This window comes from Carcharhinus amblyrhynchos, chromosome 32 (assembly GCF_965287045.1).
Source record: "Carcharhinus amblyrhynchos chromosome 32, sCarAmb.v2.hapA, whole genome shotgun sequence".
Classification (NCBI taxonomy): domain Eukaryota; kingdom Metazoa; phylum Chordata; class Chondrichthyes; order Carcharhiniformes; family Carcharhinidae; genus Carcharhinus; species Carcharhinus amblyrhynchos.
This window is the reverse complement of record NC_137355.1, coordinates 8,338,256-8,352,147: the sequence shown is the minus strand read 5'-3', so window position 1 is coordinate 8,352,147 and position 13,892 is coordinate 8,338,256. Positions and strand designations below refer to the sequence as shown.

At 48.6% G+C, this 13,892-nt stretch overlaps 1 protein-coding gene across 1 annotated transcript in view; it reads right to left on the bottom strand.

The window, feature by feature from the left end:
• The window catches only part of LOC145360736 (GRAM domain-containing protein 2A-like), a 63,280-nt gene extending 49,784 nt beyond the window's left edge, over positions 1–13,496 (bottom strand). The window contains exon 1 of the mRNA XM_080216118.1: positions 13,388–13,496. Coding sequence (XP_080072244.1) covers positions 13,388–13,401 — 14 coding nt within the window. The 5' untranslated portion in view covers positions 13,402–13,496. The remainder of the gene's footprint in view (positions 1–13,387) is intronic.
• Between the last annotated feature and the right edge of the window lie 396 nt (positions 13,497–13,892).

Sequence of the window (13,892 nt, the reverse complement as noted above, 5' to 3'; positions counted from 1 at the left end):
ACATTCTCCCCGTGTCTGCGTGGGTTTCCTCTGGTTGCTCCAGTTTCCTCCCACAGTCTGAAAGACGGTGCAGACTCCACACAGACAGTGACCCGAGCCGGGGGATCGAACCTGGCGCTGTGAGGGTCCGCGCTGCCCAGAGTGAATACTTTGATGTTGTCCGTTGTGTCAAACCCAAATTGCTCTTCCCAATAATTTTACTGGTCTGTCCACCCTCTGACATCACTTCCTCCTCGTTGTCACCATGTGATAGAGAGTGAGTGAAGCGATTGGTGAAAGCTCATAGCGGATCAGGAAATGGTGAAACAGAATCTCGCCTCCCTGGCCGTACTGAAACAACGTGAAGTTTATTTATCAGTGCCACAAGTAGGCTTACATTAACACTGCAATGAAGTTACTGTGAAAATCCCCTAGTCTGTTCAGGGACACTGAGGGAGAATTTAACACGGACAATGCTTCTAACCAGCAGGTCTTTCTGACTGTGGGAGGAAACCCACGCAGACACGGGGAGAATGTGCAGGCTAACCACACAGACAGTGACCCGAGCCAGGGATTGAACCTGGGTCCCTGGCACTGGGGGGGGGGGGCGCAGTGCTAACCCACTGTGCCACCGTCACTGTGGTAAAAACACTGCTGTCTATTCACAGGGTGGTTACAGCACGGCACAGACACAATGGGCTTTTCCCCAGCTGTAAATCTCCATTACACAGAAGGAGGCCTTTCAGCCCATTGTGCTCGTGCTGGCTCCCAGTCCCAGTCCCCTCCCTTTTCCTCACATTCTGACAAATACATTCCCCTGGGATAAATGACTGATCTTTCATTTGGGAAGCTATGATTGAACCTGCCACCCTCTGGGGAAACACATTCCCACATCCCAACCTCTCACTGATTGAAAAACTTTCTCCTCATGTCTCCATTGCCCCTTTCACCAGTAACCCTAAAACTGCTCACTGATTCCTGACCCTTCCACCGATGGGAGCCGTTTCTCCCCGTGTCTACTCTATCCAAACCCCTCCTGATTTTAAATACATCAAATTTCCTCCAACCGCTCCAATCTACCCCTGTGACTGAAAGCTCTTCACTCCTGGAGCTGATCTTATTAATCTTTTCCCCATTCTCTCTCTCTCGGCTGCAGTCTGGTACCCAGAGCTGGATGCTGTACCCCACTTGAGGCCCAGCCAGTATTTTATACAGCGTTTTCCGTAACTTCCCTGCTTCTTCCTCTGCGCCTCTATCTAGAAAGCCCAGCATCCTTACGCTTTATTAACCACTTCCTCACTCTACCCAAACACCTTCACTGGTTTGTGTATATATACCCCAGGTAGCTCCACTCCCCCTCCATGTCACAATCATTGTCTTCAAAACCAAACTAACCACTCAGAAATGGACGAGAGCTTCAATCTTCTTGGTGTCCAGATCACCAACAACCTGTCCTGGTTCCCCCCCCCCCCCGCTGTCCACACTATAGTTAAGAAAGCCCATCAACACCTCTACTTTCTCAGGAGGTGACGGAAATTCGGCATGTCAGCTATGACTCTCACCAACTTTTACAGATACACCATGGGAAGCACTCTTTCTGGTTGTATCACAGCTTGGTCTGGGCTCCTGCTCTGCCCAAGACCACAAGGAAATGCAAAGGGTGGTGAATGAAGCCCAGTCCATCAGGCAAACCAGCCTCCCATCCATTGACTCTGTCTACACTTCCCGCTGCCTTGGAAAAGCAGCCGGCATAATCAAGGACCCCACACACCCCGGACATTCTCTCTTCCACCTTATTCCATCGGGAAAACGATACAAAAGTCTGAGGTCACATACCAACCGACTCAAGAACAGCTTCTTCCCTGCTGCTGTCAGACTTTTGAATGGACCTACCTCACATTGAGTTGATCTTTCTCTCCGCCCTCGCTGCGACTGTAACACTACATTCTACACCCTCTCCTTTCCTTCTCTATGAACGGTATGCTTTATCTGTATAGCGCAAGAAACAATAGTTTTGACCGTATCCCAATCCATGTGACAATAATAAATCAAATCAATCAAACTAAAATAAATCAAATCAAACACTCGGTTGAAGTGTTGTTTTCATTGTAAAATGTGCCTATTACTGGGACATAGCAGCCTTCTGCCCCAAGAGGACATCACTGGATTGCTCCCTCCAGTTGCCACGCAGTTAGAAGAACAACATTTGCATTGATATAGCACCTTGTTATAACCACAGGCCTGAACAAGCCAAGGCCCCGAACAGCCAATAAGTTGTGGTCTGTGGTGTTTAAGTGAACGAGGAGGCAATCAAAGGAGATTAGTGGCTAATTATTCTGTTTCGATTCTGGTCGAGGGAGCGGTGTAGGTCAGGACGCAACTTCATGGAATTATTTACCTCCATCAGACTAGGCTTCACGTCATACCCAAAAGACAGCACCTCTGACAGCGCAGCTCCCCCTCAGCACTGCACTGAATACTTACTGTAAATCTCAGAGTGGGATTCTGGCTCAGAGTCCTGGGAATCACAGCGGGGAAGGAACTGCCCGAGATATTACCTCATCAAAACCAGGGGGAAATTTCCCAACTAAACTTGGGTGCTGCTGTTTATCATCTCCACTGGCACTCCAGTGCCATACCACAGAACCATACCATCACTAAGGTGCAGAAAGAGGCCATTCAGCCCATCAAGCCTGCACTGATCTCCAAAAGAGCATCTTACCCAGCTCCTTCCCTCTGCCTTTTCATTCCAGATGTTTTCACTCAAAATTAACATTCAAAGGAATGATGTTCGATTACAGCCATCGTTTAATCAAGTTAACATTCCATTTTGTAACCACGGAGATTGCTAAAAGTCCTTGTGGGTTTTTTTTGGCATTTTAAACTCTTTGTGTCTGTGTAATGAACTCAGGTAAAGTCTGACTGCAAACCTCACTAACCACAAGACATCCAGGACAGTCACATCTGCATGGAGTGCCAGAGGTTGGCAGTCCTTGGACAACATCTGGCTGATCTGGAGCAGGGACTCTCTTCATTGTGCATCGTAAAGAACGAGAAGATTCTGGAACAGTCGTACCAGAGGGTGGTCACTCCACAGGAGTGCAGGAATGAGATAGAGAACCTGGCAAACTGATGCAAAGACAATAATCTCTCCCTCGATGTCAACAAAGTGAAGGAGATTGTCATCGACTTCAGGAAGCATAATGGAGAACATGTCCCTGTCCACATCAACGGGAATGAAGTGGAAATGGTCGAGAGCTTCAAGTTTGTAGGTGTCCAGATCACTAACAACCTGTCCTGGTCCCCCCATGCTGACACTGTAGTTAAGAGAGCCCCACCAACGCCTCTACTTTCTCAGGAGGTTAAGGAAATTTAGCATATCCCTATGACTCTCACCAACTTCTACAGATACACTACAGAAAGCATTCTTTCCGGTTGTATCACAGCTTGGTATGGGCTCCTGCTCTGACCAAGACCGCAAGAAACTACAAAGGGTGATGAATGAAGCCCAGTCCATCACTCAAACCAGCCTCCCACCCATTGACTCTGTCTACACTTCCCGCTGCCTCGGAAAAGCAGTCAGTATAATTAAGGAATGCAAGCACCCCGGACAGTCTCTCTTCCACCTTCTTCCATCGGGAAAAAGATACAAAAGTCTGAGGTCACGGACCAACCGACTCAAGAACAGCTTCTTCAGACTTTTGAATGGACCTACCTCGCATTAAGTTGATCTTTCTCTACACCCTCGCTATGACTGTAACACTACATTCTGCACCCTCTCCTTTCCTTCTCTATGAATGGTATGGTTTGTCTGACTGTATCCCAGTACATGTGATAATAATAAATCAAATCAAATAGATTGTGGCGAGTAGACGATAGGGAATGTAAGGATGTTTAGGAGAGTGGGTGATCATTGGTTGAAAGGGAACGAGGTAAGGCAGGAATCCTTGGAGCTTTGTTCACATCAGGTGTGAAATGTTAGATGCCGACGAAGTGAGTAATGTCTGGGGTGGATGTCTCGAGGGAAAGCCACACTGCCATGGTATCCGAGGCTGCTCTGGGAAAAGAGGAGGCCGATTAGAAAGGCGGGAGTAGGGATAGACAGTCTAGTTTGCAGCAGAGATCGAGAGTCCCGCATGGTCTGTGGCTCACGGTGCAGTGGATCGGCTGAACAGACCATTGGAAATGGAAGCTGAACAACCAAAGGTTTGATAGAATCCCCACACTGCAGGAGAGACCATTCAGCCCATCAAGTCTGCACCAACTACAATCCCACCCAGGCCCTATCCCCGTAACCTCATATATTCATCCCGCTAACAGAATTATGGTCACTGGTCCCAAAGCAATCCCTCACTAACATTTCTGTCACCTCCTCTTCCTCATTTCCCAAGAGGAGATCAGATTTTGCCCCCTCCCTGGTCGGACTGAATGAGAAATTCCTCCTGAATACACTCAACAAATTTCTCTCCAAATCTACCCTCTAATATTATAGCTGTCCCAGTCAGTGTTGGGAAAATTAAAATCTCTGACTATTACCACCCTGTTTTTCTTGGAGCTATCTGTAATCTCCTTACAAATTTCCTCCTCAATTTCCCACTGACTATTTGGGGGCCTACAGTACAATCTAATCAAAGTGATTTCCCCCTTTCAGTCCTACCCATATAAACTCGGATATCCGAAATATCCGAACCCTCGGATATTTCCCCTCTCAGTACGGCCGTGATGCTTTCCCTAATCAAAAGTGTAAGTCCCCCTCCTCTCTTCCCTCCTGTTCTATCTTTCCTATAGCATCTGTACCCTGGAACATTGAGCTGCCAGTCCTGTCCCTCCCTTAGCCATGTTTCAGGAATTGCTATAATATCCCAGTCCCACGTACCCATCAGTGCCCGGAGTTCATCTGCCTTGCCCGTCAGGTCTCTTACATTGAAATAAATGCAGTTTAATCTGGATTTCCCTCACTCTCTGTCTGATACTAGGATTACTGAGACTGCGCAGGCTCGTTGGGCCGAAGGGCCTGTTTCCCGTGCTGGGTTGTTCTTTGCTCTTTGCCTTTACTAATTAATGTGCTCTCTTTAACTTCTGTGCTGTCCTCAAATTTCTCTTCTGTCTCCCTACTGCTTTGTATCCCACCCCCCCCGCCAAACTAGTTTAAACCCCACCCCCCCCCCCCCCCCCCGAGTGGCTCTAACAAATCTCCCCTCCAGGATGTTAGTCCCCTCCAGTTCAAATGTAACCCATCCCTCTCCAACAGATCAATCCTTCCCCAGAAACTATCCCAATGATCCAAAAATCTAAATCCCTGCGGCAGGTTGGTGAGTAAGTTAGTAAAGTTTGGGATTGATAGATCCTTGGCAGCATGGATTAGAGCTTGGCTAAGAGATAGGAAACAGAGGGTGGTGTCACGGTAGCACAGTGGTCAGCACTGCTGCTTCACAGCTCCAGTGAGCCAGGTTCGATTCCCGGCTCGGGTCACTGTCTGTGTGGAGTTTGCACATTCTCCTCGTGTCTGCGTGGGTTTCCCCCAGGTGATCTGGTTTCCTCCCACACTCCAAAGATGTGCGGGTTAGGTTGATTGGCCATTGCTAAACTGCCCCTTAGTGTCCTGAGATGTGTAGGTTAGAGGGATTAGTGGGTAAATATGTAGGGATAGGGGGGTAGGGCCTGGGTGGGATTGTGGTCAGTGCAGACTCAATGGGCCGAATGGCCTCTTTCTGTACTGTAGATTCTATGAGAGGGTAAGTACATATTGGAGATGAGTTGAAAGTGGTGTTCCCCAGGGGTCAGTCTGGGACCCTTGCTTGTTCCGATTTATATGAAGGATTTGGAGATGGGAGAGGGCAAAATCTCTCAACTTGCAGATGATACTAAGCCAGGGAGGAGAGTGAGTTGTGATGCTGATGCAGACAGACTTCAGAGGGGCATGGCCAGGTGGGCAGATATCTGGCAGATGAATTCCAGTGCAGTGAAATGTGCGTTGATGTGTTTTGGTCGGAGAAACAGCGAGAGGCAATGGGACAGGCTCAATGGGACAACTCTGAGGGGAGGACAGGAGCAGAGGATCTCAGGGTTCAAGCGTATCGTTCCCTGCCAAGGGAAACAGTTGTTAAAAAGGCTGAAAGGATCCTGGGGTTTATAAATAGAGGCACAAAGTATAAAAGCAAGAAAGTGATCTTTACAAATCATTGGTCAGGCCACATGTGGAATATTGTGTTCGGTTCTGGGCACCTCATTTAAGGGAAGATGTTAAAGCCCCAAAGAATAATTACTAAAATGATAGCAGGAATAGAGAGACTGGGTAAGGGCAGGGGGATTTTCATTAAGTTTAGTTAGGGCATCATGATTGGCACAGGCTTGGAGGGCCGAATGGCCTGCTGTATTTTGTATAAATGGAGTGAGGCAAAAGTGCTGGTAGAGTAGAGAGAGTATACCACATAACACACCCTGATAACATGCAAAACCAGAGAAGACCAGCTAGCAAGATCACAGTCAAAACAGGAAGTGATGTCTGTAACAATATGTAAACTAGTCTTTGTTCAGTTTTAATCTTTTCTTTACACTTAACAAATTCTCCGCGTAGCCAGAAACTATTCTGTCAACTATCTTGTCATGTCGTAGGATCTCTAGTTAGATCACCTTCTAAACGCGAGGAAATTTGAGTGAATTTTAATCCTTTACACTCCAGTTTCATTCTGAGGAACTTGCACTGCTCCCTCAGTATGTCCTTCCTGAGGTGTGGTGGCCACTACTCCAGACAGAAGGGGGGCAGAAATTAGGTGACGAAGGAACAGCGTTCCAAAAGTTTGTGGCGTTTACTATCAAATAAAGTTGTTGGGCTTTAACCTGGTGTTGTGAGACTTCTTACTGTGTTTACCCCAGTCCAACGCCGGCATCTCCACATTAAAACAGAGGTTACTGAAATATTCAAATGATTAAACCACATCCTGGCAATCAGCTGAGTGCTATCTCAAATCCTGCCTCCATTAAACCCACAGGCTGGCGTTGTCGTTGAGATTTTTTAGAGATATTAGCATCTGCGCATTGACCAGAAACCGGACTGGAATATCTGAATAAACACTGTGACTACAAGAGCAGATCAGAGGCTGGGAATCCTGCGGAGAGTAACTCACCTCCTGACTCCCCAAAGCCTGACCACTATCCACAAGGGTTAATTCAGGAGTGTGATGGAATACTCCCCACTTGCCTGGATGGGTGTAGCTCCAACAACAAGCTCCATTTACCAACTTAAACATCCATTCCCTCCACTGCCAGCAGTGTAAACCATCTACAAGATGCACTGCACCAATGTTCCTGCAACTGTTCCTTCCAAACCTGTGACCTTTACCATCTAGGACAAGGACAGCAGACACACGGGGAACATAGAATCAGAGAATCCCCTACAGTGCGGAAGGAGGCATTCGGTCCATCGAGTCTGTACCATCCAGACCCTATCCCCGTAACCCCGCATATTTACCCTGCTAATCCCCTGACACTAGAGTCAATTTAGCACGGCCAATCCACCCTAACCCACACATCTCTGGGCTGTGGAAGGGAACGGAGGAAAGCCATGGGGAGAACGTGCAAACCCTACACAGACCGAGACGGGAATTGAACCCAGGTCCCTGGTGCTGTGAGGCAGCAGTGCTAACCACTGCGCCACTAGGAAATTTCCCTCCGAGCCTCTCACCACCCTGACTTGGAAATCCCTTCACTGTTGCTGAACCAAAATATTCCCTCTGGTTAGTCCCAGCGTTTATAAGGATAGCCCGGTTCTGCTTCTGCTCAATGGACAGAGAAAGGTTAAAGAACAGCATTGCACAGGAGCACCTAGCCTGCGCCGATCACACCCTAGACCAACCCTCTGCACCCCCGCCTGTTCATCTGCCCATCCAAATCAGATATCGATATTTTAAAAAGCTCAAAGCCACTCCCAGCCTCTGGGTTGAATGGACACAGGATTAGAGATAGCATCTGACATGGTTTAGGAATTTAAATACTCTCCAGTAACGCTTGGCAGCCTCTGTTTTACAAGTTAAAATCTGGTTGATCTTGTTCCAGCAGATCCAATAGTGTGTGGGTGTGGGGAGGGCAGGGTGAAGCTACAGGGTGAAGCTCGGTATCCGCTCAGCACCGTGGGTGCACCTACACCTCAGGGACTGCAGTAAAAGTGGGCAGTCAGCTCGGGGGGTTGGGGGGGAGAATTAGGAGCATTATCTTGACCAATACCACTCACATTCCACACAATCATTGAATCCACACAATGCAGAAGGAGCCATTCAGCCCATCGAGCCTATACTGACAACAATCCTATCCCCATGTATTTACCCTAGCTAGTCCCCCTGACACTAAGGGGCAATTTAGCATGGCCAACCCATCCAACCTGCACACTTAGGGGCAGCACGGTGACACAGTGGTTAACACTGCTGCCTCACAGCGACCCGGGTTCAATTCCCAGCTTGGGTCACTGTCCGTGTGGAGTTTTCACATTCTCTCCCCCTTGTACCCACATAGAACAAGGAACAAAGAACAGTACAGCACAGGAACAGGCCCTTCGGCCCTCCGAGCCGGCACCGATCACGTGTTCCTAACTAGACCATCCGTTTGTATCCCTCTATTCCCTGCCTGTTCATGTGGCTATCTAGATAAGTCTTAAATGATCTTAGTGTGTCTGCCTCAAGCACCTTGGTAGTGCATTCCAGGCCCCCACTCCCCTCTGTCCCCCACATACCTGTATGGAACCTTGCCCACCCCTTACTTTGAACTTGTGACCCCTTGTGTTTGCCATTTCCGACCTGGGAAAAAGTTTCCAACTGCTCACCCTATCTACGCCCTTCATAATTTTATAAACTCCTATCAGGTCGCCCCTGAACCTCTCTCTTTCCAGGGAGAACAACCCTAGTTTATTCAACCTCTCCTCATAGCTAACACCATCCATACCAGGCAACATCCTGGTAAACCTTTTCTGCCCTCTCTCCAAAGCCTCCGCATCCTTCTGTTAGTGCGGAGACCAGAACTGGATGCAGTATTCCAAATGTAACCTAACAAACATTCTATATAACTGCCACATCGTATGCCAACTTTTATACCCTATGCCCTGTCCAATAAAGGCAAGCATGCCATATGCCTTCTTCACCACCTTTTCCACCTGTGCTGCCACCTTTAAGGATCTGTGGACTTGCACCCCCAGATCCCTCTGTGTGTCTATGCTCCTGCCATTTATTGTAAAGCTCCCTCCTGCATTAGATCTACCAAAATGCATCACTTTGCATTTATCTGGGTTAAATTCCATCTGACATTTCTCTGCCAATTTTCCAGCCTATCTATATCCTGCTGTATTGTCTGACAATGTTCATCACTATCAGCAACTCCAGCAATCTTTGTGTCATCCGCAAACTTACTGATCAGACCAGCTACACCTTCTTCCAAATCATTTATATATATATCACAGACAGCAGAGGTCCCAGTACAGAGCCCTGTGGAACACCACTAGTCACAGACCCCTCCACTCTCTGTCTGCTATGGCCAAGCCAGTTCTGTAGCCACCTAGCTAGTTCACCTTTGATCCTGTGAGATTTAACCTTTTGAACCAGAGCCTGCATGAGGGACCTTGTCAAATGCTTTACTAAACTCCATGTAGACGACATCCAGGGCCCTCCCCTCACCCATCATTTTTATCATCTCCTCAAAAAACTCAACCAAATTTGTAAGGCATGACCTCCCTCATACAAAACCATGTTATCTATCGCTAATGAGACTATTCAGTTCTAAATGCATATAGATCCTATCTCTAAGAATCTTCTCCAACAATTTCCCTACCATGGATATCAAGCTCACCGGCCTATAACTACCCAGGTTATCCTTGCTGCCCTTCTTAAATAACGGGACCACATTTGCTATCCTCCAATCCTCTGGGACCTCACTTGTGTCCAATGAAGAAACAAAGATTTCTGTTAGAGGCCCAGCAATTTCATCCCTTGACTCTCTCGGTAATCTAGGACAGATGCCATCTGGCCCTGGGGATTTGTCCATTTTATTGTGCACTAAAACACTAACGCTTCCTCCCTTGTAATTGCGATTTATTCTAACAGATCTACACATCCCTCTGAGAAACTACTGATCAATGTGTCCCTCTCCTTTATGAATACTGATGCAAAGTGTTCATTTAGGATCTCACCTACTTCCTTGGGTTTTAAGCATAATTCCCCTCCTTTGTTCTTGAGAGGTCTGACTCTTTCTCTGAAACCCCTCTTGTTCCTAACATATGTAATAAGATGCCTTGGGATTCTCTTTAATCCTGTCTAACAAGGACATTTTGTGACCCCTTTTTGCCCCTCTCACTCCCTGTTTGAGTTCTTTTCTCCTTTCTCTGTATTTCTCCAGTGCTTCATTTGTTTTTAGCTGCCTAGATCCACAATTTCCCTGGTTATCCACGGCTCTCGAATCCTGTCCTTCCTTTTCCAGGCACATGCCTGTCCTTCACTCCTATTAACTGCTCCTTAAAAGACTCCCACACGCCAGATGTGGATTTACCCTCGAACAGCCTCTCCCAATCAACAGCCACCAATTCCTGCCTAATCCGGCTGTAGTTATCCTTCCCCCAATCCAGCACCTTAACCATAGGACAACACTCATCCTTTTCCGTGACTATCTGAAAGTTTACAGAATTGTGGTCACTGTTTGCCACATGTTCCCCCACTGAAACTTTGATGATCTGAGTGGACTTCTTCCCCAGTACTAAGTCCGGTATAGCCCCCTCTCTGGTTGGGCTATCAACATATTGTTCCAAAGAACCTTCCTGGACACATTTTACAAACTCCTCCCTGTCTGGACCCCCAGCCCTGAGGGATTTCCACACTATATGAGGGAAACGAAAGTCTCCCACTACAACAATCCTATTTTTTCTACAGCTGTCCAGAATCTCCTTACGTACCCGTTCCTCCACTTCCCGTGGGCTGTTGGGAGGCCTGTAGTACACCCCCAGAATGGTGACTCCTGTTTCTGAGCTCTACCCACAGTGTCTTGTTACATGATCCTTGCAAATTGTCCACCCTCTGTACCGCTGCTCCCTAACCAGTATGGCCACTCCCTCATCTCTTCTAGCCCCTCCCCGGTCTCACCTAAAACACTTACACCCCGCAATATTCAGCTGCCAGTCCTGTCCTTCTCTTAACCAAGTCTCTGTCACTGCAACCCAATCCACAGTCCCTCCCACAGTCCAGAGATCTGCGGGTTAGGTTGACTTTTAGCAATGCTAAATTGTCCTTTAGTGTCAGGGGAACAGCAGGGCAAATATGAGGGCTTATGGGGATAGGGCCTGGGTGGGATTGTGATCGGTGCAGACTCGATGGGCTGAATGGCCTCTTTCTGCGCTGTAGGGATTCTATGGAGTGTGGGAGGAAACTGGAGAACCCGGAGGAAACCAATTCCATGGAAAGAATTCCTTACGGCTGGATCCAGGGGTATATTTTAGGGGTATAATTCATTCCTCTGTTTCAAACCCAGCAACACAGCCTTTGAACCGAGATATCATTCAGTCAGCATCCAGGACAGAAGGCTAATTCCATCAGAAACAAAGGCTTCTATCAGGTTCACCAAGAGATTGCCGGGTAATAATACCCCTTTGACCAAATCTGTCAGAATTCCCATGTTCCAAAGTCTCTCTCAATATTGGGATTCAGTCCCTCTGGGTAGTGGGATTCAGTCTCTCTGGGTAGTGGGATTCAGTCTCTCGGGGTAGTGGGATTCAGTCTCTCGGGGTAGCGGGATTCAGTCTCTCTGGGTAGCGGGATTCAGTCCCTCTGGGTAGCGGGATTCAGTCTCTCGGGGTAGTGGGGTTTAGTCTCTCGGAGTAGCGGGATTCAGTCTCTCGGAGTAGCGGGATTCAGTCTCTCGGGGTAGCGGGATTCAGTCTCTCGGGGTAGCGGGATTCAGTCTCTCGAGGTAGCGGGATTCAGTCTCTCGGGGTAGCGGGATTCAGTCTCTCGGGGTAGCGGGATTCAGTCTCTCGGGGTAGCGGGATTCAGTCTCTCGGGGTAGCGGGATTCAGTCTCTCGGGGTAGCGGGATTCAGTCTCTCGGGGTAGCGGGATTCAGTCTCTCTGGGTAGCAGGATTCAGTCTCTCAGGGTAGCGGGATTCAGTCTCTCGGGGTAGCGGGATTCAGTCTCTCGGGGTAGCGGGATTCAGTCTCTCGGGGTAGTGGAATTCAGTCTCTCGGGGTAGCGGGATTCAGTCTCTCGGGGTAGCGGGATTCAGTCTCTCGGGGTAGCGGGATTCAGTCTCTCGGGGTAGCGGGATTCAGTCTCTCGAGGTAGCGGGATTCAGTCTCTCTGGGTAGTAGGATTCAGTCTCTCAGGGTAGCGGGATTCAGTCTCTCGGGTTAGCGGGGTTTAAGTGATTAGCTGCCACCCTTCACTGTGTGTGGAAGGTCAGTGTTCTTGTTTACCGTTCAGGTTCTGTTCACTCACATGTTGCTCTTATACAGCTGCTCCTGACTGACAGAATAATCTCTCGATTAAAGTGCCTCTTAAAGGGCCCAGTGCGAGGTGCCCCTGTCGGAGTGCGGTGAGGCGGCTGACAGCTCTACGGTTGCAGGAATTTACCGAGGTCCTTTTCTGTGGTCAGTCACTCCTCCCACCCCCTCCCCCCACCATACCCAAGGAATGTTCCGGAATGCAGGCCCTTTTCCCGTGATTAAAATGTTCAGCAAGTGCCCTGGAACGTTCCCACTTAAAGCAACACGGTGGCACAGTGGGTTAGCACTGCCGCCTCTCAGCGCCAGGGACCCGGGTTCGATTCCCAGCTTGGGGTCACTGTCTGTGCGGAGTCTGCACATTCTCCCCGTGTCTGCGTGGGTTTCCTGCAGGTGCTCCAGTTTCCCCTCACAGTCCAAAAGACGTGCTGGTTAGGTGCTAAATTCTCCCTCAGTGAACCCGAACGGGCGCCAGAGTGTGGCGACTAGGGGATTTTCACAGTAACTTCATTGCAGTGTTAATGTAAGCCATCTTGTGACAATAATAAATAAACTTCTTTAAACAGTGACCGGATTAACATTCTGACAGATCATCTTAAAAACAGCCTGACCAACACATGGGCACCAAAAACAATCTTAGCCGTAGGGATGGTTACAGCCTGCGAGCTTTCTGTTTGTTCAAAGTGGGGAAAGAGTTATTGCTTGTTTGTTTGAGTAGGGGCACAGTGCTTTTGAAACAAGTTCCTCCCAGTCCCTGCAGGTTGGCTGTAACTACCTTCCCCACCCGCAGTCTCTCAGCAACCGTTCGCAGAATGGAGAGGCGTGAAAATGGCCCAGCTGACAGACAAACTCGGGCGGTGGGAGAGGGGGGAGTGGGGAGCCGGGGGGTGGGGATGGCATACCACAAAATACACAAAGTCAGGCAGGAGGCAGCTACTCACCTGTGGCTGCTCATCCTGGTTACAGCACCTTGCACACAGATCCAAGTCAGTCCAGCGATAGCATGGTGTGACACCACAGCTCGGTCACGGGGAGGGGAGGGCTGTAGGAAGCGGGAGCTGGGTGTGGTTAAAGAAAATATTCAGACATACTTCAGTGAACCTCTCCCACCCTGCTCCTACACACACACGCACAGACATACACACAGACACAGACATACACACACACACACACAGACATACACACACACACACACACAGACACAGACATACACACACAGACACAGACATACACACACAGACACAGACATACACACACACACACACAGACATACACACGCACACACACACAGATACACACACAGAGGCACAGACATACACACAGGCACACACACAGACACACACACACACACAGACACAGACATACACACGCACACACACACAGATACACACGCACACACAGATACACACACAGGCACAGACATACACACAGGCACACACACAGATA